Genomic DNA, 25440 nt, shown 5'->3' on the forward strand with positions numbered 1-25440 from the left:
AAAAAGATGATAAGCTTCATTATTGCACCGCAATAATGAAGCTTCATTTTAAGTAAGTTATACTTAATGGGGCAGTTGGTAAGCTTCATTTTAAATGGCCACACTAATAAAATATGCAACAGTGGTTTGGTTAATCCAGCAATATAATGCCCAAAACAGCAAGTAGTTCTGAATGCCAGCTCAGCCCTAATCTGTGGTATGCGAGAGTTCCGCCATGTTTGTAGTTCTGACATTCAGCTCATTGTAGTTCTAAAGAGAAGCTTGGCTCTCTGCCAACTGTCAGGCAACTGTCATGTGAGGGAGAGACAGAATTCTATTTGTTTGAAGCAGTCACTTTTTCTGAAAAAAGCAGTCTGAACAACTGCTTCCCGTTCAGGATCCGTAAAAGCGATTTGAAAATCATTTGAAGCGTATGAGAGAGCAATGTCTCGTCTCCAATAGTATCATATCTGTAGCTCACTCACAATAATAGCAGCGATGAGAGAAAGATGGTGTGCGCTGATCTCTGAAATATTTCAGAAAAGTATGAAATGAATGGCTGAGAGCCAGTGGGTACCCTGTCACATGATTTCGCTCTGAAGCACCTTAACAGAAAACCGTAAGCCCTAGAGAAATTTCGAAAACATTTTACCAGAGCAGGCATTTGGTGCGATTTCATGACCGACTTTCATACCAATAGAGCGATATTTGTAGGCATAAGAGCGATTTAAAAATTGTTTTGGGTTCAAAAATTCACTCATTTTTTCACTCTAAAAACGTGGCCGTTGGTATCAGTTATACTCTGCATTTCGGCAGTTGGAAATTTTGCTTGTTTTTCGCTTTTTACATCGCCATCGTAACTGCAATCCCCAATACAAATAATGGCTCCAGTGCCGGTGCTCTGACTATCAGTGCTACCCTTAAATTCGTCCTACCTTATGATAATGTGCACATCGATGCTATGTCACATACTGCTTACTCAGCAGATTTCTTAAAAATACGTAATACCTGTGGAAGTTTCATTTTATGTGTTTTACTTCATCGCAGATTACGGTAAGCTTTATTTAATTTATTTTATACCTGGCTTTCATTAAGATGCTGTATGATTCATGGTTTTAGTTTACATGACAGCAGCTTGTAAATATATTTAGAAATGGCTTTAGTTTGCCCTCTGTGATGTTGTTACTGTAAACAAATTATTTGGCGGTTAATCAAGACAAAATACATTGTTTTGTGGGCTTTTTTGTCCCTATTCTTTAAAATATTCTTTAGGTAATTGTAGGCTACAGTGTAGCCTACAATGTGGAGAGTCACAAGCATGTTGAGTAACATGGACTTACTCAATTCAATTTCTTAAAATTAGTGTATAAGCTAAAATGAGCCAAAATTCTAATTGTTGTTCAAAAAACATAAGATTTCTTCTGCTCTTTTGAAATACTACTTGACTGACAATAAATACTACTCATCAAGAATTGTGCAGTTATGTTTTTCTGAAAAGTGACAGTTTTTCTGTTTTTGTCATTGGTGGTAAATATATTATAAAACAGACATTCAACACAAAAGCAAAAAGTCTGATTTGTACTATTAGTTTGTCAGCAGTTCGTCACCAGAATAAAGCGCTCATCTCAACACCCAATTAATTATTGTTTATAAAACATAAGCTGTTTTGAAATACTGCTTTTCTGTTTAGACACAAGAAGTTTACAGTTGGTAAATTTCGCAAAAGTAACTTAAGCCCCTTTCGCACTGCAAGGCCCGGCACAGAACGGAACGGCATGCTTTGGTACGGTTCCACCCGTACTGCAGCCCTGTTGTGTTTGCCTATAACTGAGCGTGGCATCGAAGCGGTACCTGAAGTCATTATTTTTGAAACTAAACAATGGTTTCGATGTAGCGGCCGAAGCCTTTTCCTCAAAGATCCGGCGGAAAACTTTCCCTTTCCTCATTGACCGATCTAGCTCATTCTGTACTCGTTCATCAGCGAATAATCGGAGGAAAAAAATTACCTCATCATGGGACCAGGTAACAGCAGAATATTGGGATGAATTCATTGAAAATTAAAAATATTAAAAAGAGCACCCTTCACAAAACATAGTAAGAACAGTTTAGTGAGAGCCAGGTAGAACCGATCAACATCTGACTGCAAAACAACCAACGGCTGACTCCAAACCAATCAGCTGCTGAATTCTAAGCAGCCCCGCTTGGCTGGCCCGATTAGAACCACAGCTCTTGTGGTTCCAAGGAGCCGGGTGGAACCGGGTCGGAAGTTCTAATGCAAAAAACAGTCGGCCCTACTTTGAACCCGTGCCGTGTTGTCCGTTCCGAAAGGGGCTTTTGTGGCACTTTGCTACCAGAAAATGTGTTCATCTCTTAGCAACTGATTAACAACAAATATTATCGTTCAAAAAACATAAGATTTCTTCTACCTCCAGCTACAACTCCTGGATCAACTCCACCAATCTCAGCGGAGGGAGACGGGGGATCCATTCATCCAACATGATAGCCATCCGAGTGGCGATGTTCAGCTGTCTGACAACAACGTATGGATTGGCCACCTCTTCATAATAGTCCTTAATGTTTTTTCTAAGAACATTCCAGCCCATTGGGTCCATGATGATGCGTTCCTCGCCGTTTAACTTGGTCAGATCCTTCTGTCATGAAATGCAGGTGATGGTGGTGAGAGAGAACGCAGGAGACCCAGGTAGGAGATGAGTGATGGTTTTAATGATGACAAAACAGTCCAAGGAACAGGCAGCACAGTTGGAAGGCTAATGCTCATCACTGGTAGCAACTGATCAAACCAAACTGACACAAGAGCTGAAGCGACACAGGACAGGAACAACAGTACCACTGTGACGACTCTAACGACTAGGATCCGACAAAAGCACAGAATCTTTGGTGGCATAAATATACAGGGGGTAATCACAGAATGAGACACACCTGGGAACAATCAAGGGAGAAGACAGGGCAGCACAGAGACTCAAGAAACAGAACCTAAAATAAACAGAGAAAACTCAAATCCTCACAGTGTCCTTTTAAAGTGTCTCAAACAGTTAGAGAGCGAGAGACAAAGGTAAATTTAAAAGACACCAGTTAGCCTAATCACTTTTTTCCCTGAATGGTAGGAAAAACCGGAGCGGCCGAAGAAAACCTATGCATTTAGTTTAAAGACTGTATCATAGAAAGAATCAATGTTCAGTACATGTAGTTATTAATTAATGAGTTAATCTGAAGTTGATTAGATTAAAACAGAAAATTATGGTTATGACCAAACAAAAGAAAGTCTGTGCGGACGTTATTATTTAATGATTGGAACTGTTCATCCATTCATCCATCCATCTTCTTCTTCTGTTTCTCCATCCGCTTCGGATTGCAGGGTTAGCAGCCTAAGTAAGGAGGCCCAGATTTCCGTCTCCCCAGCCATTTGGTCCAGGAGTTCCCAGATCAGCTGAGAAACATAGGCCCTCCATCGTGTCCTGGGTCTTCCCCTTGGCCGTCTCCTGGTGGGACGTGCCCGAAACACCTCACCAGGGAGGCGTCCAGGAGGCATCCCAACCAGATTTTCCGGCTCAAGAACATGGCCTTGGATTTGGAGGCACTGATCCTCATCCCGGCCACTTCGCACTCGGCTACGAATCGCTCCAGTGTAGATCACGGCCTGATGAAGGCAGTAGGACCACATCTTCTGCAAAAAGCAGAGATGCGATCTTAAGGCCACCAAATCGGATCCTGTCAACACCTTGGCTGTGCCTAAAAATTCTGTCAATAAAAGTATTGAATAGAATTAGTGACACAGAGCAGCCTTGGCAGAGTCCAACTCTCACTGGAAACGAGCCCGAGTTACTGCCGGGAATGAGGACCAGACTCTGACACGTGGTCGTACAGGGAGCCTCTAAGTCATTTAGATGCCTGTCCCTGTTTTTGATAAGAAGCTTTAATCTTCAGGTTTGTCCAATCAGATTCTGTGTGGGCAAAACTTTTTTTCACATCCAGAGCCTCTCTCTGTTGTTGAGGTCTCAGCCTGCTGCTCCATAAGTTTACTCACCTGGTGTTCTCTTTTCATCCGACTTTCTTTTAATGACGTGCTTTTAATGTTTCGCTGTTTTTCCACAGCTGATACGCCTGAAGGTAAATCAATCTTTGGTTTAAACTCTTCTTAGTTTTATCTGTGGCTTCCTCCATTGGAGTTTTAGGAAGTTTCTTCTCAAGAATTTTATTTTCCTTCTCCACCTCTTTCAACTGCTTTTCCAGAGCTCCCCACAGTCCTCAGTGCAGTGGCGCCACTACACATTATTCAGGTGGATGCGAAAACATAGATCGGCGCCCCCCCTCTCCCGAGGGAAGGAGTGTCAGGGCCAAGGAGCAACGCTCACTCGCTTTACCCCTCCCCCCAGAGGACGATACATGAAGGGTAAAACTCACTACATTTACCTCGTTATGTGCGCGAGGTAAAGGAGCGTAAGGCGCGCTGAAGTGTATGGGAAAACATCATCGGCGCGCCGCCCCCTCCAGACGATGCTTTGGCGCCCCCTCTGGTGCTGCGCCCCTATGCGTTGCATACCCTGCATACCCACTTTTTGCGCCACTGCCTCTGTGCAGCAGTGCAGCTGCTGTGCCACACGGTGATGCAGGTGCAGAGAACGCTCTCCACCACACAGCGATAGAAGCTCCTCAGGACCGAGTTCCCAAGTCCAGCTCTCCGCAGCTTCTTGAGGAAGTAGAGAAGGCTGTTGGGCCTTCCTGACCAGACAGGAGGTGTTGGTACTCCAGGTGAGGTCACTGGATATATGCACACCTAGGTACCGGTAGCGAGAGACCACCTCCACAGCTGCTCCTCTGATGTACATGGGCTGAAGAGGATCTTTGTCCCTTCTGAAATCCACCACCATCTCCTTGGTCTTCTTCACATTGACGCAGAGGTTATATTCTCTGCACCAGGTGTTCCACCTCCTCTCTGTATGTGGACTCATCACTGTTTGTGATGCGTCCCACTACTGCTGTGTCGTCGGCAAACTTCACTATATGACAGCTGGGGTGTCTTGCTGAGCAGTCATCCGTCAGCAGAGTGAAGAGGAGGGGGCTCAGCACGCAGCCCTGCGGCGAGCCAGTGCTGAGGGTGATGGAGGAGGAGACGGTGTTGTGCATCCTCACAGTCTGAGGTCTGTTGGTCAGGAAGTCCAGAATCCAGCTCCCCAGTGTAGAACTCAGTCCAAGAGAGGAGAGCTTCTGCACCAGGGTCTGTGGGTTAATGGTGTTGAATGCTGAGGAGAAATCCAGTAAGAGCAGATGGATGTAGGAGTTCCTGCTCTCCAGGTGGGTGAGGGCTGTGTGGATCACCGATGAAGTGGCGTCAGCAGTGGAGCGGTTCTTCCTGTAGGCGTACTGAGAGAGCAGTTTAGCTCTTTGGTGATTGAATCATTCTTCTCATTTAGAAGCTCAATTTGTTTATGAGCTTTTTCCAAAGCCTTCTGCAGTTTGTTCTCCTTAATCAGTAATGCAGATTTTTCTTTAAGCCTTTGTAACCAATCCATAACAAAGATAACCAATTCACCTCAAGACATTTGTCCAATATGGGACGTTGTTAACGAATCAATGTCACTTGACATTTTGACTGTCCGATTGATGCATCAGAAAAGCTACGAACAAATGCAATGTTAAATCCAATATGGAAAAACCAACGTCCGTGCTGCTGAGTTCTGCAAATTTGATTCAGACACAGGACATTCAAGGCATCTGTTTCTTGTGATATCACAACACTGTGACATCACCAGATTCCATCAGTGGAATAATGTAATGTATGCTATGTTGCTAGGCAACAGCAAAGCCAGCTCCCTTTTCAGATGGCTTGTACCAGCTGGACACAACAGGTGATTATAATTAGAAAATAAAGAAAGCCTAATAAACTCAATAACTGAAATTATTGTATGGGGTCTTAATCATTGAATGGATAAATGTCAAAAATCAAACAGGACAAACTACTACAGAGCAGAGTAGCAACCATTTTCACAGAGTTGAACAGTTAAGTGAAATTTCTTTTAGGTAAGATCAACGTTTGGGGTTATTTTATTTATTTTTTTACATTGGCGTAATAATGGCCATAATAATCAAGTTATTAATGATGTATTCCAATTTTGTGTCCAAAATATAAATGCCAAATTTTATATTGTTGTAAATTAAAGTTGGAATATTTAAATTATTAGTCAGTAACCAATTATGAAGATCCTTCCAAAATTTAGATGCATAACTACAAGAAAAGAATAAACGTTGCAAAGTTTCTACATCAAATGGTACAATCATTTGCCTCAATATTTTAGTCTTAAGTATTTTTTACATGGATAAATATTATCTAATATTATTTTTTTGTTTGTTTTTGGAGGCAAAGGAAATTTTAAATAGCTGCATCAAATTTTTTTGTATACTGTAATGTAGTGTAGGCACAAGCGTCAGAAGGTGAACAGAAAAATCAGCATCAGTCACAGGTTCCAGTTTTTTCTGAGGACTTTTATTCTTCCTTTGGACTGACATCTGCCCCCAACTTCTAAAATCTCACTGTTTATAGCCAATTGGCAATGCACCGGTGCTTGATTGTACTAACCCACAATGAAACAGGTCAAACAAACAAAATCTAAGCAGAGAAACAATAAAATTATTAATCTAATTTACAAACTCCTACATAATGAAATTGTCTGCAAAATAAACCACATAATACAAGATAACTCAAAAAGTTACTTTAAAGAAAAACAAACAAAGCAGTACACAAAAGAAAACCATCTAATTGGTAGAACCCAGCCAGGTAATCAATGACATCATCAGGCCATTTAAGCAGGAAATACTGGGCCGGCCCCTCCCAAACTCCTGCCCTGCTGCAGATCTACAAGGGACAAACAATGGTGAGTAAAAAGGAAAACAAATACCATAAATATACCTTGAAGCAAAAGAAACAAATTCAACCAATGGTCCAGAAGTAGTAGCTTTAACCTAAACATATAAATAGATGGAAACTGCAACATAATGCTAACACAAACAAACCCTGGATTGTAAGTGAAGCAAAGTTGCAAAGTAATGTTTAAATTAAGCTGTAGAAAGTAAGCGAATCAGAAATAAGAATTAGGGACACGTGGTGAACACAAACTGAACCACTTTGTCACACATACACTAAAAGAAAATTCTTTAAGTATATTTCTTCTTTTCAAGGGGGAAGGGAAAGTCTTTAGGATGATGACTGATTTTAAAATTTACTGTTGCAGTTTTTGTCTATAGAAATGTAGTCTTGGATTAACAGTGGGTGAAGCCGTGGTACTGAGGCTGTATAAAATAATGAACCTTGTATTGTGTTAATCAAAGCCTGAGGGACCCCTTTAATTACAGCTCAATTATTTTTTTTAGTGCAGGTAAAATTATATTTATGCTGGAATTCTTCAAAGTTCAAAATTTTCCCTCTGTCATTCATGAGATGTTGAACAGACCAAATGCGTTTTGCCATCAAATTCAAATTAAAAGGAATTTTTGTCTTTATTAAGATGCATCTATTATTCCAAATAGGAGTGTTATGGGGGGAAAGGTTATGGTTAAAAGATTAATTTCCAATATCCAAGGACTTGTTGGTGAAATTTGGTGAGGTTCAACTGGAAATGTATTAATTTCAAAATCATATTTTAAAAGGAATTCTACCCCACCAAAGTCTAAAAAGATTTTAGTAGGGAGGCTAAACCAAAAGCTCTCGTAATGTTTCAGAAAGTTTTGCAACCATTGGCGTTTTAAGCAACCGTTTACCGAGTCAAAATCAAGTGCATTGAGGCCTCCTTCTTCCAGTAATTTTATAAATATCATCTTTTCTAATGTAGTGATGTTTGTTTTTCCAATAGACATTAAAATGATTTTGATTAACTTTTTTAATTATGTTATCGGAAATTTCTAAACTAATTAGACGGATAAATGAGTCTTGATAGGCTTTCCATTTTTGAGAGTAAAATTCTTCCAAGTATTGAAAGGTATATTTGTAGCCATGTGCTTAAAATAGTTTTATTTTTAAATAAAATCTTATCTAGGTTGGCAGTTGATCTAAAGGTTATATCTTTGTGTTGCTGGGCTCAGGCACAGATGATATCCGGAGTTGCCTTTGCGAATAAAAAAAGGTTTTATTTACCTTAATACAAAAACTCAGCTTGTCTCACTCTGTGCCTAACGCTCCTCAGCAGAACGAGAAAAATGCACTGCCTCACTAAAAGGCACGTTCGAGGAACTCACGTAAAAAGTCACATTCAATGACATATAGGAAATATGAGTACCAAAGATCAAGGCAGGAGACAGTCACAAAACCAAGTTATGATGGAATGAACAAATTACAACTAGAAAATTCCTGAAGAAACGGGGCCTGCCAAACTGTGCCCGTCGGTTGGAACCCAGAGTTCTGATGCTACAAATTAGCATCAATGCTAATGTTAGCTAACATCTAGTCAAGAGCATGTGGAAAATCACAAGCTAACATGGACTTACTCCATTTAGTATGTTAGTTAGTGTGTAAGCTAAAATTTGCCAAAATGCTAATGTTAGCCTAAAGGTTTCCAGTGACATGTGGGGTATCACTAGCATGTTGTCTTACATTGACTCTCTCCATTCAGTATACTAACCATGGCTAATAAGTAAGAAAAATAGGTTATTTTTTTTAGGGAAAAGGCTAATGATAATGCAGTGCTAATGGGCACTGCATTGCTATGGACAGGCACCAATTCTCTATCAAAAGCAAAGTTAAATCCTGGACAAAAACTGAATAAAAAATAATGTCAATCACACAGCCAAATGAGCAAAAAAAAAAAAAAAAGGATTAAGAATCACAGTCATTGTTTTTAGAATGACCATCACAAAATCTTTATCTCAGTTCCAAAGAAAATGTGTGTGCATTTTAAAAGGTATAGATAGAAGAGCAAGACGGCAAACAGCTCTGTCAAAAGGCAAAAAATCCAGGAAGTTATTGTGAAAATGACTTCCTGGAAGTCATTTTCCAGGAATGGAAAATGACCCAACTTGAGCCAGGCTGTTTAAAACACAATTCTTCAAAATATTGGTAATGTATGTAAGTTTTTGAATTTTATGAATTTTCTGACATAAAATAGTAAATATTTAGTTTGACAGTGAAAATAAACAGTATCTTTTAGTCAAAAAACAAAAGAACCAAGTTTACCGCAGCTTTAGAAGTAATATGATAATTTCCTTGATCAACTTGAACATTTAGCAATATAAATTGAGTCTGGCTGTTATTGGGGTGTTGTTTTTCAGATCGTGCTTAGCTATTAGCCTAAAAAGACCCTAATATGCATTTTTTAAGATGTCCTTAAATCAGTTTTGGAATTTTGTTTTTGTCAAAATGCTCCTTCAGTTGCAAAACCTGTTCTGTCTGTGTTGTCACTGCCAGAGGAGTCAACATCCTGTTGGTCAAGAAGTTTTGGAGAAGCTTGTCACACAAATAAGAAGTATGCATGTCTACCACGAGGTTATGTTTAAATATGGTGTGTTTTGTAAGCAATGGTGTTTTCCTAACAGCTGAGGAGTTTCAGCAATAAATATCGTCTCCTCAACTGTTTCTCTGACTGAACATTGCTCAGAAATCTCCAATGGTTTTTAACTGTGAGCAAAACAGCAGCAGCAAAGATCTATTTTTATTCCCTATTGCTCTTGAAGGTATAAATATTCATGCCAAGCCAATAAACTTCACCCAGCAAGACATGATATTGTTTAATTTTATAAGCTTTAGACCGCAGTTTAAATCTCTTTTAAGAGTTACAGTAAAAAAAGATGCCATTGTTAATAGTTTCCATTGCCATAATTCAACTAACCCCTACTTGGGCAACCACAGACTCGACCCACAACTATTTTGGACTTCTGAAAACAAAATATCTGTGGTGCAGAATGTGAAAGCGCAAAAATATTGACAATTTGGGGGTGAGTGCGTGTTTATTTTGACCCCGGTGAGGGAATGGGATCAGATAAAGCCCTCAGTCTCACCTTTATCTGAGAGCTGTTTAAGTTTTGCTCGCAAATTCCTGGATATTGAAAAACTGATAAACTCAAGTCTATGAGAACATTTTTCTCTGCTCTGTTACTGAAAAAAAAACATGAAGATAAAGCTGAAAAGGGTCATGAAAGAATGTTGGAATGATCATGAACCATAGAAGCCAAACGAGACGCTAAATGCTTTGGAGTGTAAATCTACAACAGCAGGACAAATAGAGATAGGAAGGAAACCAACCTGATGCGGCTACAGAGTTAGTCAACAAAAGAACTGTACTGTTTTGCAGTAAAACAATCCAATCTCTTAATCTCTGAGCCACGGTTGTGGTTTTGATGGACATAAAAAGCACTCTAAAACCACAGACTAGATCACACACCGATGCAATTAACTCACTGTCAAGCGCAGATAATTAGCACAGAATTGTGGTGATAAAGACCTAAGTGTGTCACCTTCCAGAACTAGGACATCAGTGTAAGTTACAGGGGCTAATGGGACTCCCCGTCGCTCACAGCGAACCAGCGTACGAGGCACTGTACTGAGTATTTAAAGGGAAAATACAAGACTACCCATATATGGCTGTCAGGTCACATAACGATTAAATTCAAAAATAAAAATGATTTTTGGTTTCCTTTAAGGTCATATGTGGTTTTCTTTTTTTCTTTCCCCCCCTTTCTGAAAATGAGCAGATATATTGTCAGCTTCATTTGCAGTAGCTTCATTTCTTCTTATTATTATTAGAATATGCTATCAGGCTTCTTATTAGCTTGCATTCCTCATTCTGCTTTTTTGTGCTTCCGCCCTCCAGTTGTTGAAAATGATTAAATGCAAAAAAGTTAAGACGCCGTATGACAGCACAGTGTTTTTTCGTTTCTGTATGTGTTTGATATAGCATTTTTTTTTAATTGTAGAAATTGAATATGATTTGCATCACATCTCATTTTAAGCCAAGTGTAGATGTGATATTCAGTGAACAATAAGTGTCTCATTGACAGCTAACAATAAGTAACATTTTTCTTTGTGCTTTTAGTTTGGTGTGCTCGTGACTTTTTAGGCGGGAGTGAACATCAGGATGAGTTTAAAAGAGCATGTCCATCTCTGAGGCCTCCAGAATAAAGAGTGTTTCAAACTATGAGTCTGATAAACAAAGCTAGGAAAGTTACTTTTAAAGAAGTAAATAGTTTTCAGTCATTTTATGACACTCTGTGGAAGAAGTTACCCTGACGATGAGGAATGTGATGGTGAGAAAACTTTGCGTGCGTGCGTGCGTGTGTGTGTGCGTCCGTGCGTGCGTGTGTGTGTGTGTGTGTGTGCGTGCGTGTGTGTGTGTGTGGGTGTGTGTGCGCGTGTACTTGTTTAGGACCATTTCTGACATATTTACTAACCTTCTGAAGACCAATGGGTCTTATGGGGACCAAACCCCAGAGAATCCCTTGTATAGGGTCTTTGGTTAGGTTTAAACGTATGGTTTGAATAAGGCTTTAGCTACGGTTTAGGCACAGATGCAGTTACCAAAATGAATGGAAGTCAATATTAATTCGTGTGTGTGCTTGGGATTTATTTTGGCTTACAGGCCTCTGGTGAGTTATGGCTCACCAGATGAAGCATTGATAACACTGCTGTTCTGAAAGCGTATGATAAAGTCAATCTATGATTAAAGTTTGACTATGGGGTAAAATGAAATGTGTGAGAGGAATTATGATGCAGAGCTGCTTCAATTCTCCACCTCTCCATCTGTCTTGCCAGTTGTTTCCAATCTGATCGTACTTATGTGTCAGACTTTGTTCGTTTTTTTAATAGATCACAAGCTTTGTGTGAAAAGTGACATACGGCAGTTTTAGGTCCTGTTTTTTGTTGGCCTACATCAACTTCATAAATGAGCCCCAGGATTCTGATCTCTTTGAAATGAAGTGGCATGACTTTGGACTGTACATGCAAGGAAGCCCTCAAACATTTCCTGAGGCCGACATTGTTCGTTTCCATGCTCTGCATGGCAATCTGACCATATGGTTGATAAGATTTTCTCTAATTGAACCTGACTGTTTTATCCAGTGCCTTGAAATCACTAATTTGACTCGACTTAAAAGACAATCTAAATCTGTGTGACACAGTTGCAAAACCAATGTTTTTTGTTTTCTTTTCGTTTTGTTTTTTTTTTAGGTTAAGTAAATTATTTTGAATTTGAGAACTTTTCTGTAGTTAAAGGATTTTCTCATCCTTTGTCCATTTACATTAAAATGAGATACCAGACGATTTTTGGGTTTTTCACTTGTCGCTTGTGATTGCAGCTGGCTTTGACCACACTGCCCTCTGCTGGATAGTAATTGAGTCACACAGCTCTACAGAAAGATGGGCAAGCGTTAGGATCTGCATACAGGATTGCATAAAACGCTTATTTTGTGTTTTGTCCCTAAGACTTTCTATTGCACCGTAGACATTGCGTGGTTTTTGTTGCCTAGGCACAAGTTACGTAACACAGTGATGTTCATACACATGCAGGACAACAGAAGTCCGTTAACGTTTGCGTAGTCATTTATTTACTGTGGTTATTCTTGCTTTTGACATTAGTGGTAGTGGCAAACACGCCCCATGAATTCAAAAATATTTTATTCAATTTTTTTTAAATTTTTGCAGTGTTTTCAGTTTGCCACCAGAGAGCGCTCTTGCTTTAAATAAATCTTAAATGAAAATATGATTTATTAATTTCCATTAATTTTTAGACATAAACAAGTGGGGTGTTTTATTTAGCATTATCTGAGTCATCCAGTTATTTCCTTAACACGACTCATAACATTCTGAAAGGAATATAATTAAAAAGGCAGAGACTGACATTGTTTGTGAACTGAAGAAATAACAGCTATCAAAATTCAGCATTAAAATAGACTCGCCCCAAAGCTGACCTTCACTGGCACAAATCTCCTCACTATGCATGCCCAAGGACGATAAAAGATTATTCCTGATCCTTTAGTAACCGCTAACAATCCCAGATCCCTCGTCCTTTTGTCTCTCGCAAGACTTTGTCTCACATGTCTCTCAGCAGTAGATCATGTGCTTTCTAAGGGCTAATAGACATTGTTGGCCTTGTTGCCAAAATATACTCAAAGCTCAGTATCCAAATCAACATGGTTAGGATCACAATGTGTTATGCAACCTCGGGAAAACCGTTTTGGAGACGGATTTAAAAGTAACAACAATGTTGGAATGAATTATAGTCCACAACTTTTAACACAAGCACAAATGTTTTGGCAAAACTGTGATTAGCATTGCAAGTAAAGTGTGGTTGCATCATTTTATAAATACTATGTGGTGCTCTGGAAGAAATGGCTGGGGAGAGGGAAGTCTGGGCCTCCCTCCTGAAGCTGCTGCCCCCGTGACCCGACCCCGGATAAGTGGCAGAAAATGGATGGATGGATATGTGGTGCTCGGAATGTAAAAGTTATGGAATCAAAATTCTTGTGCTTTCAAAAAAAGCTACCAGTTTGGAGCTATTCTGGTAGTTCTTCTATACATGCATATGTATACTTTAATGCACAAAGTTTCTGATAAGCAAGCAGATCAATCAAGACTATCTATAAAGCAAAAAAATATGTTTCACACAAAAAAACCCAGTTAAGACTGTCAACACGACGTTTAACACAGGAGATTTAATACAGGACCAAAATACAGGCAGAAGATTTTGGGGGCATCGACGGTGAGATTTTAGTGACAAAAACAAGGACACTTTACAACCAAGCCACAAGGGAAGTGGGACATGAAGAACGGGTAGAGCATCAGGAGAATTCAATGACAATGAACATCCAGGAGCTTAAATACTGAGAAGTGTCATAACTGACAACATGCAGGTGGTTGGTTACTCATATCAGGGTGCAGCTGGTAGAGAAGGCAAACAGGCTCAAGAAAGGATGGAAAATAAAAAAAGGAGCTGAACAGAGACAGAAAGAATCTAGTACAAAAAAGGAAAATGAAATAAAAACAAAATACAAAAAACGGAACTGAAGAATTAACTAGAAGGCCTGTTGAGCAATAACAAGTAGAATAGAAAGAGAAATGTGCTCCAAAGTCCCGCAGTGGTGAAATTCAGGTGCACCAACAGCATTGAGGCACAGAGGTTTCACACAAAGATACAAAAAGTATTAAAGTTATATTAAAAACAAATTGAATACAATACTAACATACTGTACTGTGAGGTCAAGATAATAAAGTAAAAATACCACCAGAAATAGCAGTACGATCTCAGTGATGTGAAGGACAATGTACACTGATGCATTGAAAAGACAGACTATTTGCAAAGATGAAAAATAAAAACTGTGAAAAGAACAGGAGAAATGTCATTTAAAATGATTCAAACTGTGCAGATACCAACTGGGATGTAAACACTGAGTCTGCTGGGATCAGTGACGGTTATAGAGTCAAACAGCTGGTGAGAGGAAGGACCTACGGTGACGCTCCTTTGTGCGTGTAGGATGCAGCAGCTTGTCGATGAAGGAGCGCTCCAGCTCAGAAACTGTTTCATGCCTGGAGTTGGACACATTGTGTAACAGTGATGCTATTTCAGCCAGAGTCCACAAACTCCTGGGTGGACTATCTGTACTCTGAGTTGTCCTGTCCTGTAAAGAGACAACTACGGCAGCAATTTCAGAGAAGTTCTGAACACAAACATGAACGAAAACCAAAAGTCAAACAACGAAGGATTGTGACAAAAACAGACCGAGATATTACGACAAACCCACTCTTCGCCAATTGACTCGTTTAACAAACTTCAACTGGTCATTAAATGTGGCATCCGTACAACTGGATTGGACCTGAACTTTTAATGAAAATACAGTAAACTGAAATGCAAGACTTGTAAAAACACTTGATGAAATTAAGAAAATTACTTATTTACGATCAAACTTTAAGTCCTCTTATACTTCAAGTTCTTATTTGTGTTTTGATACAATAGAAACGTGTCAGCTTTCTTAACTCCTGCCATGAATCTACTCTTTGCTTTCTTATAAAGTCCTCCTTTCACTGATGGTTTCTTGGAAAATCCACAGAGCTAGTCATTAACAAAAATAATGTCTGTTCTTGTGAAACTCATCAGCATAAAGTGAAGCTAGATTTAGCCACTCATCTGTTTCAGTAGTATTGCTTTAATAGTAACAGAGTTCTTGAGTAGCATTTCAGATTATTAGTAGCCTGTGCACTATGTTTTCTTTCAATTTCATTAAAATATATATTTTTTAATACCCTGACTACAAAAAACTGACCATGTAAGCAGGTAAATATGCCCCTTCTTTTATTGTGTGATCATTTTTTAGTGCCTGGTGCTCTTAATCAGTGCATTCTGTGCACTCTGGAGGCTTTTGAGTGGTTTCTGAATCAAATTATGAAATGCGAAAGTGTTGTATTTTACAAAACAGAAAAGAAAAACAAAAACTCTGGAACCATTTACAGATTGGTATTATGGTTTTATGGTTATGGACAGAGTTATGAGGAAAGCAAACAAGGTTGTAGCAGGCAAGGCACACACCCTGACATCGTTGTCTGAGCTGCTTCCTTCCTGTCGGATGTAGAACCTTCTTCTATTAAGAAACAGGACAGATCTTTCTTTCATAGTCCAAGTGATTAAACTGGTAAACAGTAAAAAAAGGTACAATAGATTCAAACCTCTTTGCTGTTTATATCATGTTTGTGTATGCATGCTGCTGTCTTTCCATGTAAATCCCTGTTGACAACGCTGCAAACCAATTTCCCTAAAGGACCAATAAAGCCCTCTGTCTGTCTGTCTGTTAGTCAATTATATTTATTACACAATCCAGCAATGCTGCAGTTGTTTTCTGTACAATATTTATCTTATGTTGATCAGCCGTTCTTGCTTCACATTTCCCCAGGTGATTTTGAAAACGCACAGTCGTTGTAAACATTACCGTCATTTCAATAAATTCTCAGCTTCATGCAGAAGAATTTGATAACTCATCTGGTACTTACCACACCTCTGACTGTTTTACATATTACCCTGGAAAAAACAAAGTTTGTGTGACACATGACACGTGAAAATCATCCCCATAAAGGCTTGTGTTTTTATTGTTTGCTGCGCTGGAAACTTACCACAGACGTTGCCCAAGGTCAGCACAATTGTGACTACAAAAGACCCCATCTGTCTGATGTATACCTATTTCTCTTTTTACCTGAGAGTAAAAAGACAGAGGCAGTAAAGAAAGTTTGGCTTCTTTGAAATTTCGAAGATAAAAAAATTTTATAGTTTCATAAAAATAAAAAAAATAATAGTTTCCTTAAGACAAGATAATCCCATGAAAAAAGATGTGTGCATAATGGGGTGGTGTTAAATTCACTGGATCTAAGCATATTACAGAAACACAAAGCTGTCAGAAACAACCAGAGAAGGGTCTTGTTGTTGCGCTCTGTTTCATTGTATTCTGCTTACTTTTAGTTTCATTATTTAGTTCATTCAGTTTCATCACGATAATTATGACATCATCATCATGCTTTCATTACTCTACAACCAGGGTTTTGCCCCGTTTCCAAATTTTCAACTGTGCTTTCTTTCCTTTTTAATTCTGCACAACTTGTTTACTTTATTCTTTCACTTCTGTTGTTACTGAGTCAGACATGCAAGTTGCCTTGCTCACACACACACCATGTCAGACAACTAATTTTCTAAGAGACTGGGAAAAAAAACAAAAAACGTCCCTGACATAAATGCAGTGACTTTGTTGTCCTTAAGACATGTAACAATTTTGGTTGTATTCTCAGTCAATACTGAGTTGGAATAAAGAACTCTATTATATATGGGAAATATTTCCCATAGTTTTTCCAAATGTAAGAAAAAGTAGTTATAAACAAACAATTCTTATTTGTTTCAAGTTTCCTTAGACTCTCAAAAAACTAAAGTAAATCAGAATATTTACAAAAGGACTCTTGTCTTTTATACATCTTTTTAAATTGGGCTTTTCCCATGATGAACAGCCTGTAAACCCATGTTGCTACGGGTTACCCTCTCTTACTGAACTCAGCCATCATCTTCATCTCTGGGAAACAAAATCCATCTTCTTCATTTTGAGACAATTCACATGAACTAGACGTCTCGTTTCAATGAAACTGGATTCAAGCTACCTTGATCCATTAAGATGCATTGGTGGTGGATTGGAACGGGTCGACACGACCAAGTAGAAAACCACATCCTTTAAAATGTGAAATGCATCACTTCACACTATAAAAGAGGAAGGAACCAGAGAAAACATTTCAGAGAATCAGTCTGACTCCCACTTAGTCTACTTTGGATGCTGCATCAGTCTACGCTGAAACTTTTTAACTCAGGTGTGGATGCTGGACAAAAGATTGCTAAGTTTTGTAAGAAATAATGTAAGTAATAATCTGGTTTGCTTGTTCATATTGGCTAGATTATTTTTGCGCAATGTACGAATTATCAAGTTTAACCGTTCACTTTTCCGGCTATAATAAGATTGCAATAGAAATCATATATTTTGTGTTTGTACATCTGACTGCATAGTTGTGAGAAATTCAACTTTGTACACATGTGTAACATGTATTTAATACCTTGTGGGGAAAAGTTTCCTGACCCATATTACGTTGTGGAGACCCACCGCTCACTGTGGAGACCAAAGCCTGGTCCCCAGTGGGAAATGCTGTTTTTGGGTCAGGGGTTTGAGTTTTACTTGATATTTTCACTTCAGTTCTGTTGTTACTGAGTGAGACATGCAAGTTGACATGCAACATGAAAGCTGCATGTCAACTTGCATGTTTGACTAAGGTATGAATTGAGTTTTGGTTATGGTTAGGTATGTGATGTACAGGGTTAGGCTGTAGAAATGAGCGGAAATCAATGGAAAGTCCCCACAAAGATAACCTGACAAAACATGCATGTGTAGGGATATGTGTGTGTGTGTGTGTGTGTGTGTGCGTGTGCGCGTGTGTGTAAAAACTCCCTATATATAAATACATTTTATTTATAGGCGCTTTTCAGAAAACCTGATTAACAGTAGAAGATGCAGAGTAAAAATTAACAATGTAATCCCAGAGTACCTCGACCTGAACAGGTGAGCTTTGAGTCTGGATTTAAAGAAGGGAACAGACTCACTATTTACCACACCGAAAAGGCAGAAAAGATGGATTTTTTTCTAATATTATCTGTCTCACATCGTGCAGTCACAGCATCGTGGCAGTTTTAACAAATATTATTAATGAAAACATTATTAATGAAAGTTACATACTTCATTTGTTACGTGAGGGGAAACCTCTGCCAGTTCCCCTAAGGAGTTGTCAGTTGTGAGAGAATTTGGCACAAAATGTGCTTCATAAAAGTGAGGAGAATTTCATTTTACCATTTGAGAGAGTTTTGAGGTGAACGAGGATTTTTGTTCAGATAGGGAATTGGTAAGAAATCAGGGTTCAAAAGTGGAGTTAGGATTACTAGATATGAAGAGCTGGGTATCAATCACAAGACAGTGGAAACTGATGTTAGATTTACTAGAAAATGTTAACAAGGGGTATCACATCCCTGGTTGTTTGGACTCTTTGCTTTTGTTGTTTTTCTTGTATCACTTTTGTTTTACTTGTTTCTCCTCATCCCAGTTTATTCCCTCAATTAGTTCAGCAAGTTTGAATTTATTCGCTGTTCATATGATCTTCTCGTTCTTGTCCGTCCCTTCTGTTAGTTTAGATTCTTACTTTAGGTGTTGAATTTATCTTGTTAGCATTTGTGTTTGGGCTTCCCTCTGGTGTCGTTCTTGTTTCAGACAGTCTGCCATTCACTCCCCCTCCCCCAGCTGCTAGTTGTTTACCTCATCAAGCCTGACTCACTCCCTTCCCAGCTGCAGTCAGTTTCCCTAATTAGTTCCTTTGTCATGCTCGCTCCCTGCTCTGTGTATCCACCTCCCGCTCGTTACACTCCACTAGATCGTTCTGTTATGCTGCTTCTCTCTGCTGACTTCCCTCCCTCTGTCTGAACTGAACTGGTTGCCTGTTGAGTTCAGTTTTGTAAATTCATAAAGAAAGTATTTCCCCTCAGCCCTCTGCACTCGGGTCCTCCTTTAAACCCGAATCATGACAAGGGGGAGGATGTAAATGATGATGAAGAAGTGGGGCTCCCAGTATTGAGCCGTGGGGAACACCAGGGGTGACGGTGGAAGGTTGACATCTGAACAACTTGAGTTGGATGAAGTGAGTGCGGCCTTAGAAATATGATTTGAACCAGGTTTATTGGGGTGCTAGTTATACTAACGGAGGGTAACAATGTGAGAAACCGTGTCAAAGGCCACACTTAATCAAGGAAGACGAGAATAGAGAGTAAAATGGGGTCTGCTGCCGTCAGTTTCCGTCGCTCCAATATCATCAGGCAATGGTTTGCCACCCAAACAGGAACAGGAAGATTGCGCTGTAATTCCTGCAGCACTACATGCACAGTTTTCCATAAGGAGATTGTCTTGTTTTAATTTCTTCTGTTTTGTCCTTTTGTCCGTTTTGTTTTGTCTTTTTCTTTCCGTCTCACAACGGCACAGACTGTCAACCAATTACAGTGAAAGTGTAAAAGTGAATCTTCTTCAGTCTCTCGGCATTGATCTTCCACCGTTACAATTTACAAAACCTACCATCAAACGTCAGTCACAGTCACAGAACATCCCTCTACATTACACTGCTGCATTCACGACATGACAAATCAATTTAACTTATTCGACAGTCTCTCTGAACAATGACATGTTCAGAGAGGCTGACTTTTGCAGGTTTTTCTGCGGTGTTTTGCTCTTTGTACAAGAAATGCACTTTCTGTATTGCAAATGTCGAGGACGATTCAAGAAACGCAACATAGCAACTTAGCGAAAACTGCGAGCGCTGATGAACTTAGCCGTGGTGTCAGATAAAATAAGACTTGCAAATCAGTAAACGTTTGAGCAGCAACACTTTCAGAAGCTCGGTGAAGGCGGCCCCAGAGGGAAGTGCGATTAACTCACGCAGAAGTTCTGTTTGGCAGGGGATTAAATTAAGATTATCTGCAGATGAACATATTCGCATCTGAAGCTCGCATACTTAAAACTAATAACTGCTGTAACTTGATTCTGCGTATCACTTTTCCAAGTAACCACGTTGGGTTTCTGTGAACTTAAATCAGAATAATGCATATTTTATCTTTAACAAAGTAAAATAGAAAGCCTGTATTCAAGTGAACAACGTTGCATTTCCACAAATATGTCACTGTTGGTTCAATTTATGTAATCCTGTACTATAAATTACAGTTCCTTACCAGATGATCTGTGGAAGTTGCAATGGGAGATCAGAAAAGAGAGCAACACCATTCTAGTTAAATACGGGAAAGATGTAAAGCAGCAACTTTGCTTGTGGAATCTTTATACGCTTTAAATGCAAACTAATCACAATCTCTTGTGTGTTCTTCACCATAAAGTTAATGGCCCTCGTAGTCAGACGCCCTGTCACGCTGTATGAAAGGCACTATTTTCTGTTTACTCTCTGCAGTGTACAAATAGTGGCGGCACCGGCTCCTTGTCTCACCCCAGTTCACACCGGCAGAAACTGCAGGAACCACACAATGGTAAGTCTGATCATCACACATGAAAATAATACGCTTGCTTAAACAAGACTTATGTGACCCTGAATGACCTTTTGTAGCCCATAAATTTCCCTTTAATCACCACTTACCCTTTTTGCTTCCTTTCTTCTGTCTGATACTTCCTCCTCATCGTTTCTTCTCCCTTTCGCCGCGGCAGGTGATGAACTCCACAAACCTAAACGAAGTGCTGGAGAGATACTACTTGTCGCCGCTCTACGCGCTGGAGTTCTGCGTCGGCTTCCCCCTCAACCTCGTCGTCGTGCTCGGCTACATATTTTGCTTGCAGGAGTGGCAGAGCTGCAACGTTTACGTCTTCAGCCTGGCCATCTCCGACCTCATTTTCCTCTGCACTCTGCCACACCTCTCCTACCTGTACGCAAACGTGCAAGCCGTCACCGTCCCAGCTCTTTGCGTCATAAACCGCTACGTCCTGCACGTCAACCTTTACTCCTCCATCCTCTTCATGGTCTGGATCAGCATGGATCGCTTCCTGCTCATAAAGTACCCGATGCGAAACCACCGCCTGCTGAGGCCGAGAGCGGCGCTGGTCGTCACGGGCCTGACCTGGCTGGTCGTAAACGTTGAAGTCTGTCCGTTGATAACTCTGCTGGTGCAGGACCTGCAGAAAAAGAACTGGAGCAGCTGCGAGGATTTTGCCAGCCTTAAAGGAGATATTAACCCACTGGGCTACAGCTTGGGGTTAACAGTAACCGGCTACATTCTCCCTCTGCTCGCACTTTGTGCCTTTTCCCAGCAAATCTCCCACCTCCTCCAAATGCAGGAGCGAGCCGTACAACACAGGACGTCCTACAAGAGGCCTCTCAGAGTCGTTGCTTCGGCCACAGTCATGTTCCTCATCCTCTACACCCCGTACCACGTTCTTAGAAACATCAGAATCGCATCTCAGCAGCCTTGGGCCCATGTTGACAGCTCTTCCCTGGATTACATCAAAGCCATGTACGTCTTGACCCGACCGCTGGCGTTTTTGCACAGCATCATTAATCCGGTCTTCTACTTTCTCATGGGAGACAAGTTCAGAGAGCTTCTAATGTCCAAAATCCGAAATGTGAGCAGCAAGACCAAGCTGAGGCGAGAACCAGCCCAACCGTGTTTACCACAGGAGTCTTGAATCGTCGCATGCAAACAAACCACAGTGTTGTAAACACAGGATTCTCGAGATGTCAGACTCTTAGCACTTCTTATTTCTAAAATGCTAATTATGTGGCAGCCAACATTTTTGCTAAGTGCAAAAAGCATGATGATTTTATACTTTGTTTGCACGTTTAGTGTCTAACGTGTTTAATGTTACTTATGTCTGGTGGCCTGTGACACGGAATAATCCTTTATTTTTGTACATAGATAAAGCAGGCACGATGATTTCCAAGAGAAGTTGTACATTTGTATATAACATACGCATTGTCAAATTATTATTACTATTATAATTTTTTTTAGCTAAAACACAATTGCAGGGTGTTGTCATTTGTTTGTAAACATTGGATTTGTGGAAAAAAAACAAAGGGCTTTTCATTTTTAAGATAAAATGTAATATTTTTATCACCACACAATTAAAAGAAGACGTGTTATAAATCCATTGCCACTGACACTTGTTGAATCAAGAGGATGACTTAATTGTCAAATCGCTACGGTGATACAATATCTAAAAATACAATACACCAGATAAGTATAAGTACTAAGTAATATTATAATACGTAATGATATTACCAGATAAGTTGAGTCAAGACTAAACGTGTATTCATGCATTTATTTTGGGTTTTTTGTTAAGTTTGTTATTTCTTTTATCTAACAAATCATCTTGTCAAGATAGCAGATATTTTTAATGGACATAAGCAGAAGTAGGTAGAGTATTTAAAAACTCTACTCAAAAAAGTAAGAAGTAACCCAAGAAACAGATGTATTGTCGGTAACAGCGTTAAAAAAAGGGAAAGAAAAAAAAACTCTTTAGAGAAAGTAATGAAAGGTCATTTTTAGATCAAAACGGATATTTTTTTGGCTGTGTGTAAAATGTGTGGCAGAAATCTAGCAGCCGATATCACTCTGATGAATCCATTCCCCTCCTGACCTGTGGTGACGGCAACATGGTGTTGTGTTGTTGAGGCTTTTCTTCCGCTGTAACGTGGAAACTGGTTGAGTGAAGAAAACCTGCTACCAGTAGCCGACAGCAATCCTACAAGTACAACCAGGGCTAAAATGGAGTGGATTAGATAGAAGCATAATCATGTGTTCAAAATAGTCAAAGACTGACATCCAGTGGAACTGGTGGCTGCTGCTGCTGCAGCACATGTTGCTAAAACAAGGTACACTCCTCAGCTACCCTCCATTGAGAAGGAGGGTGTTTTTTTTTTTCTGTGCTCCTTCTGAGTAGGGGAGACCTTATTGATTGCTACTTTTTGTTCAGATGAATCATTTGTTTGGTTTAGTGATCTCATCATTTCTTTTTTTGTTCTGAATTTACTGTATGTTGAGGAGCGAAGGTGTTTGGTGTGACACTTAACCCACATTCCTTTATTCGGCTCATTTATTTTTGCTACATCCTGTCTTTTCATTTTTCGCAGAAGACTATTTGTTGCGTTCGCTCGTCTCCTAGGCAAAGTGTTACCTCCTTAAGGTAACACTTTGCCTCTATCATGAGGAAGACAATAGCATGAGGATGTGTAGTTTCATTAGTTACCATCCTCAAATGTTGCCATGATATTTATTTTGTGTAGACGCCGGTCCATGTCACCAGAGGGCTGTTTCACAAAACCGGGATTTTCCAGATATCCTAGCTGAATTAAGCCTCCACTCTGTTTCACAAAAGCAGTCGGACATAAGTTACCATGGCGATTTATCCTGTGCAGCTTGCCTGCTCCAGGCCAGACTATAAGAGCCAGGATTAATCCTGGTGCCTTATCTGTTCGGTCAGCGGCCACGCCGATCAGAAAACAATGTGTTTTGTCAGTGACTTTGTTTACTTTACTGTTTGTTTTCCCTTTTTATATATATATATATATATATATATATATATATATATATATATATATATATATATATATATATGAGGAACTGGAAAAGACCTGGAAGGTGAAGACCACAGTGGTGCCTGTGGTCATCGGGGCCCTCGGGGCAGTCACCCCCAAACTGGAGCAGTGGCTCAAACAGATCCCAGGAACAACATCAGACATCTCAGTCCAGAAATGTGCAGTTCTAGGCACAGCCTAGAACTGCACATTTCTGCGCAGAACCCTCAAGCTCCCAGGCCTCTGGTAGAGGACCCGAGCTCAGAGGATGAAACAGACCACCCGCGGAGGGTGAGAAGGGAATATTTTTTTAATATATATATATAATACCACTTATTCACAGTGGAATTCAGTCAAATACTATTGTTCTACAATTATGATGGCAATCTATAAAATGATCAACTTTACAGTTGTCCATGTGGGCATTCTTAGTGTTTGTGTTTCTGAAGTTTGACAGAAAGGCTCCCACATGTGTTGAGGGGAATACAGAAATCACTCATAACGTACCAAATGGGTTTTAATCAAGTAAAGCCGTATAAGTTGTAGCACACTTGGATTTGGAGACGGAGCATCAACAATCAGGTGCAATGGCGGCACTAAAACACCCTGGTTTCCCATAGAAACAGGCCCAGCTTAAGAATAAGACAATGTGGGTACACCACACCTCGGAGCAGTAGACTGTTGACATCCGGGCCACCACGCGGATTTTGAATGCCCGAGTCAGTCTGTATGGGACATTTTACAGACTGACTTTAATGTAAGATTGGATGACTACTGCTAGACTTTTACATACACAGGAATGACTGACATTTGGGACTTTCAGTGATGCATTTGAACCCTTGAATAAATAAAAAAAACATGCAATTTCAGTAGAAGAAACATAAGTTTTCAATAATGACTGGTTAACAGTCATGTGGTACAATCCAGTCCCCTTCAGTTGTCATGAAAATTGTGAATAATTGATTTCAACATAACTTGAAAGAAATTTGACTTTGTAATTTGATGCCTTGAAATTGCCCGCCGTCTCCTTAAGTGGCTCCTAGTCTTTGTTCTTATTGTTAAAGTTTTTTCTCAGTGCAACAAGTGCTAAATTTAAACTTAAAGTCGGATTAATGCCATTTGCTTTCCATGTTGATATTAAAACCAAATCTTTTTCCACTACCGGTGAAGTAAAAAAAATATATATCTATGTGAGCTATAGAAGCTATTGTTTGTCATACCACTGAGCTTTTGACCTTTGGTGATTGCTAGAGAGCTAAATGTATTATTGTAAAGATGCTACATAGCTTTAACAAAATGAACAGGACTTTATGCTTTGATTTTATTAGGACAAGTCATACCATGATCCATCATTGCATTTAGATAGGAATCTCAAATGGAACCAACAACAGGGGGGGGAAAGCAAATGGAAAATGTCTGATCTGATGTTTTTGGAGCACATGACGAAAAGCACAAGAGTTGCATTATGAGCGATCAGAAAGGATAAACTAATGGAAAAATATCTGAGGACAAATGGGAAATATACGTGCATATTGCTTGATCTTCAGCTATGTTACCTTGTGAAGCCAGTTGTTTTACAGACAGCAAGAAATCCAAGCAAACAATCTGGGTTAACATGCGAAATAATGTTAACTTTCATTACTTCACATATAATCTCTATTCAGGCTTTGATAGATGCACTCTATTGAACTTGATGAGGTCATGTTTTCTCCATCTGTTTAATTTGCGTTTACTGAATTCTGAATGAACATACCGCGTACACATTTCTTAAACAAAAAAATTATGCAAAATCCCTGAGAGGTTACTTCATTGCAACCATTCCCTTGCAGTGCCTCTTATAATATGGTTATTAG

General features: G+C 39.6%; 1 protein-coding gene and 2 long non-coding RNA genes across 3 annotated transcripts; 2 read left to right on the forward strand and 1 right to left on the reverse strand.

Moving 5' to 3' along the window:
• The first annotated feature begins 731 nt into the window (after nucleotides 1-731).
• LOC145554626 (uncharacterized) lies at nucleotides 732-2998 on the forward strand. The gene is made up of 2 exons (XR_014090613.1): nucleotides 732-1032; nucleotides 2412-2998. It is a non-coding gene; the product is annotated as an uncharacterized LOC145554626 (long non-coding RNA).
• On the reverse strand, nucleotides 2374-5945 carry LOC145554627 (uncharacterized). The gene is made up of 2 exons (XR_014090614.1): nucleotides 4025-5945; nucleotides 2374-2919 (listed from the first exon to the last, which is right to left on the reverse strand). It is a non-coding gene; the product is annotated as an uncharacterized LOC145554627 (long non-coding RNA).
• A 14282-nt stretch (nucleotides 5946-20227) lies between these two features.
• LOC103474701 (succinate receptor 1) lies at nucleotides 20228-22302 on the forward strand. Its single transcript, XM_008425841.2, has 2 exons — nucleotides 20228-20552; nucleotides 20728-22302. Exons 1-2 carry the CDS (start codon nucleotides 20409-20411, stop codon nucleotides 21697-21699), a joined length of 1116 nt encoding a protein of 371 aa, XP_008424063.2. The 5' UTR covers nucleotides 20228-20408; the 3' UTR covers nucleotides 21700-22302.
• The last annotated feature ends 3138 nt before the right edge of the window (nucleotides 22303-25440 follow it).

The sequence above is a fragment of the Poecilia reticulata genome, chromosome 13, assembly GCF_904066995.2.
Source record: "Poecilia reticulata chromosome 13, P_reticulata-male-v2, whole genome shotgun sequence".
Taxonomy (NCBI): domain Eukaryota; kingdom Metazoa; phylum Chordata; class Actinopteri; order Cyprinodontiformes; family Poeciliidae; genus Poecilia; species Poecilia reticulata.

What these genes read in the sequence shown, in the direction of transcription:
- LOC103474701 (XM_008425841.2), top strand. Translation starts at nt 20,409, where the DNA reads ATGGCCCTCGTAGTCAGACGCCCTGTCACGCTGTATGAAAGGCACTAT. An exon ending in ACTGCAGGAACCACACAATG is followed by an intron (nt 20,553 to 20,727) that starts GTAAGTCTGATC and finishes TCGCCGCGGCAG; the next exon opens with GTGATGAACTCCACAAACCT.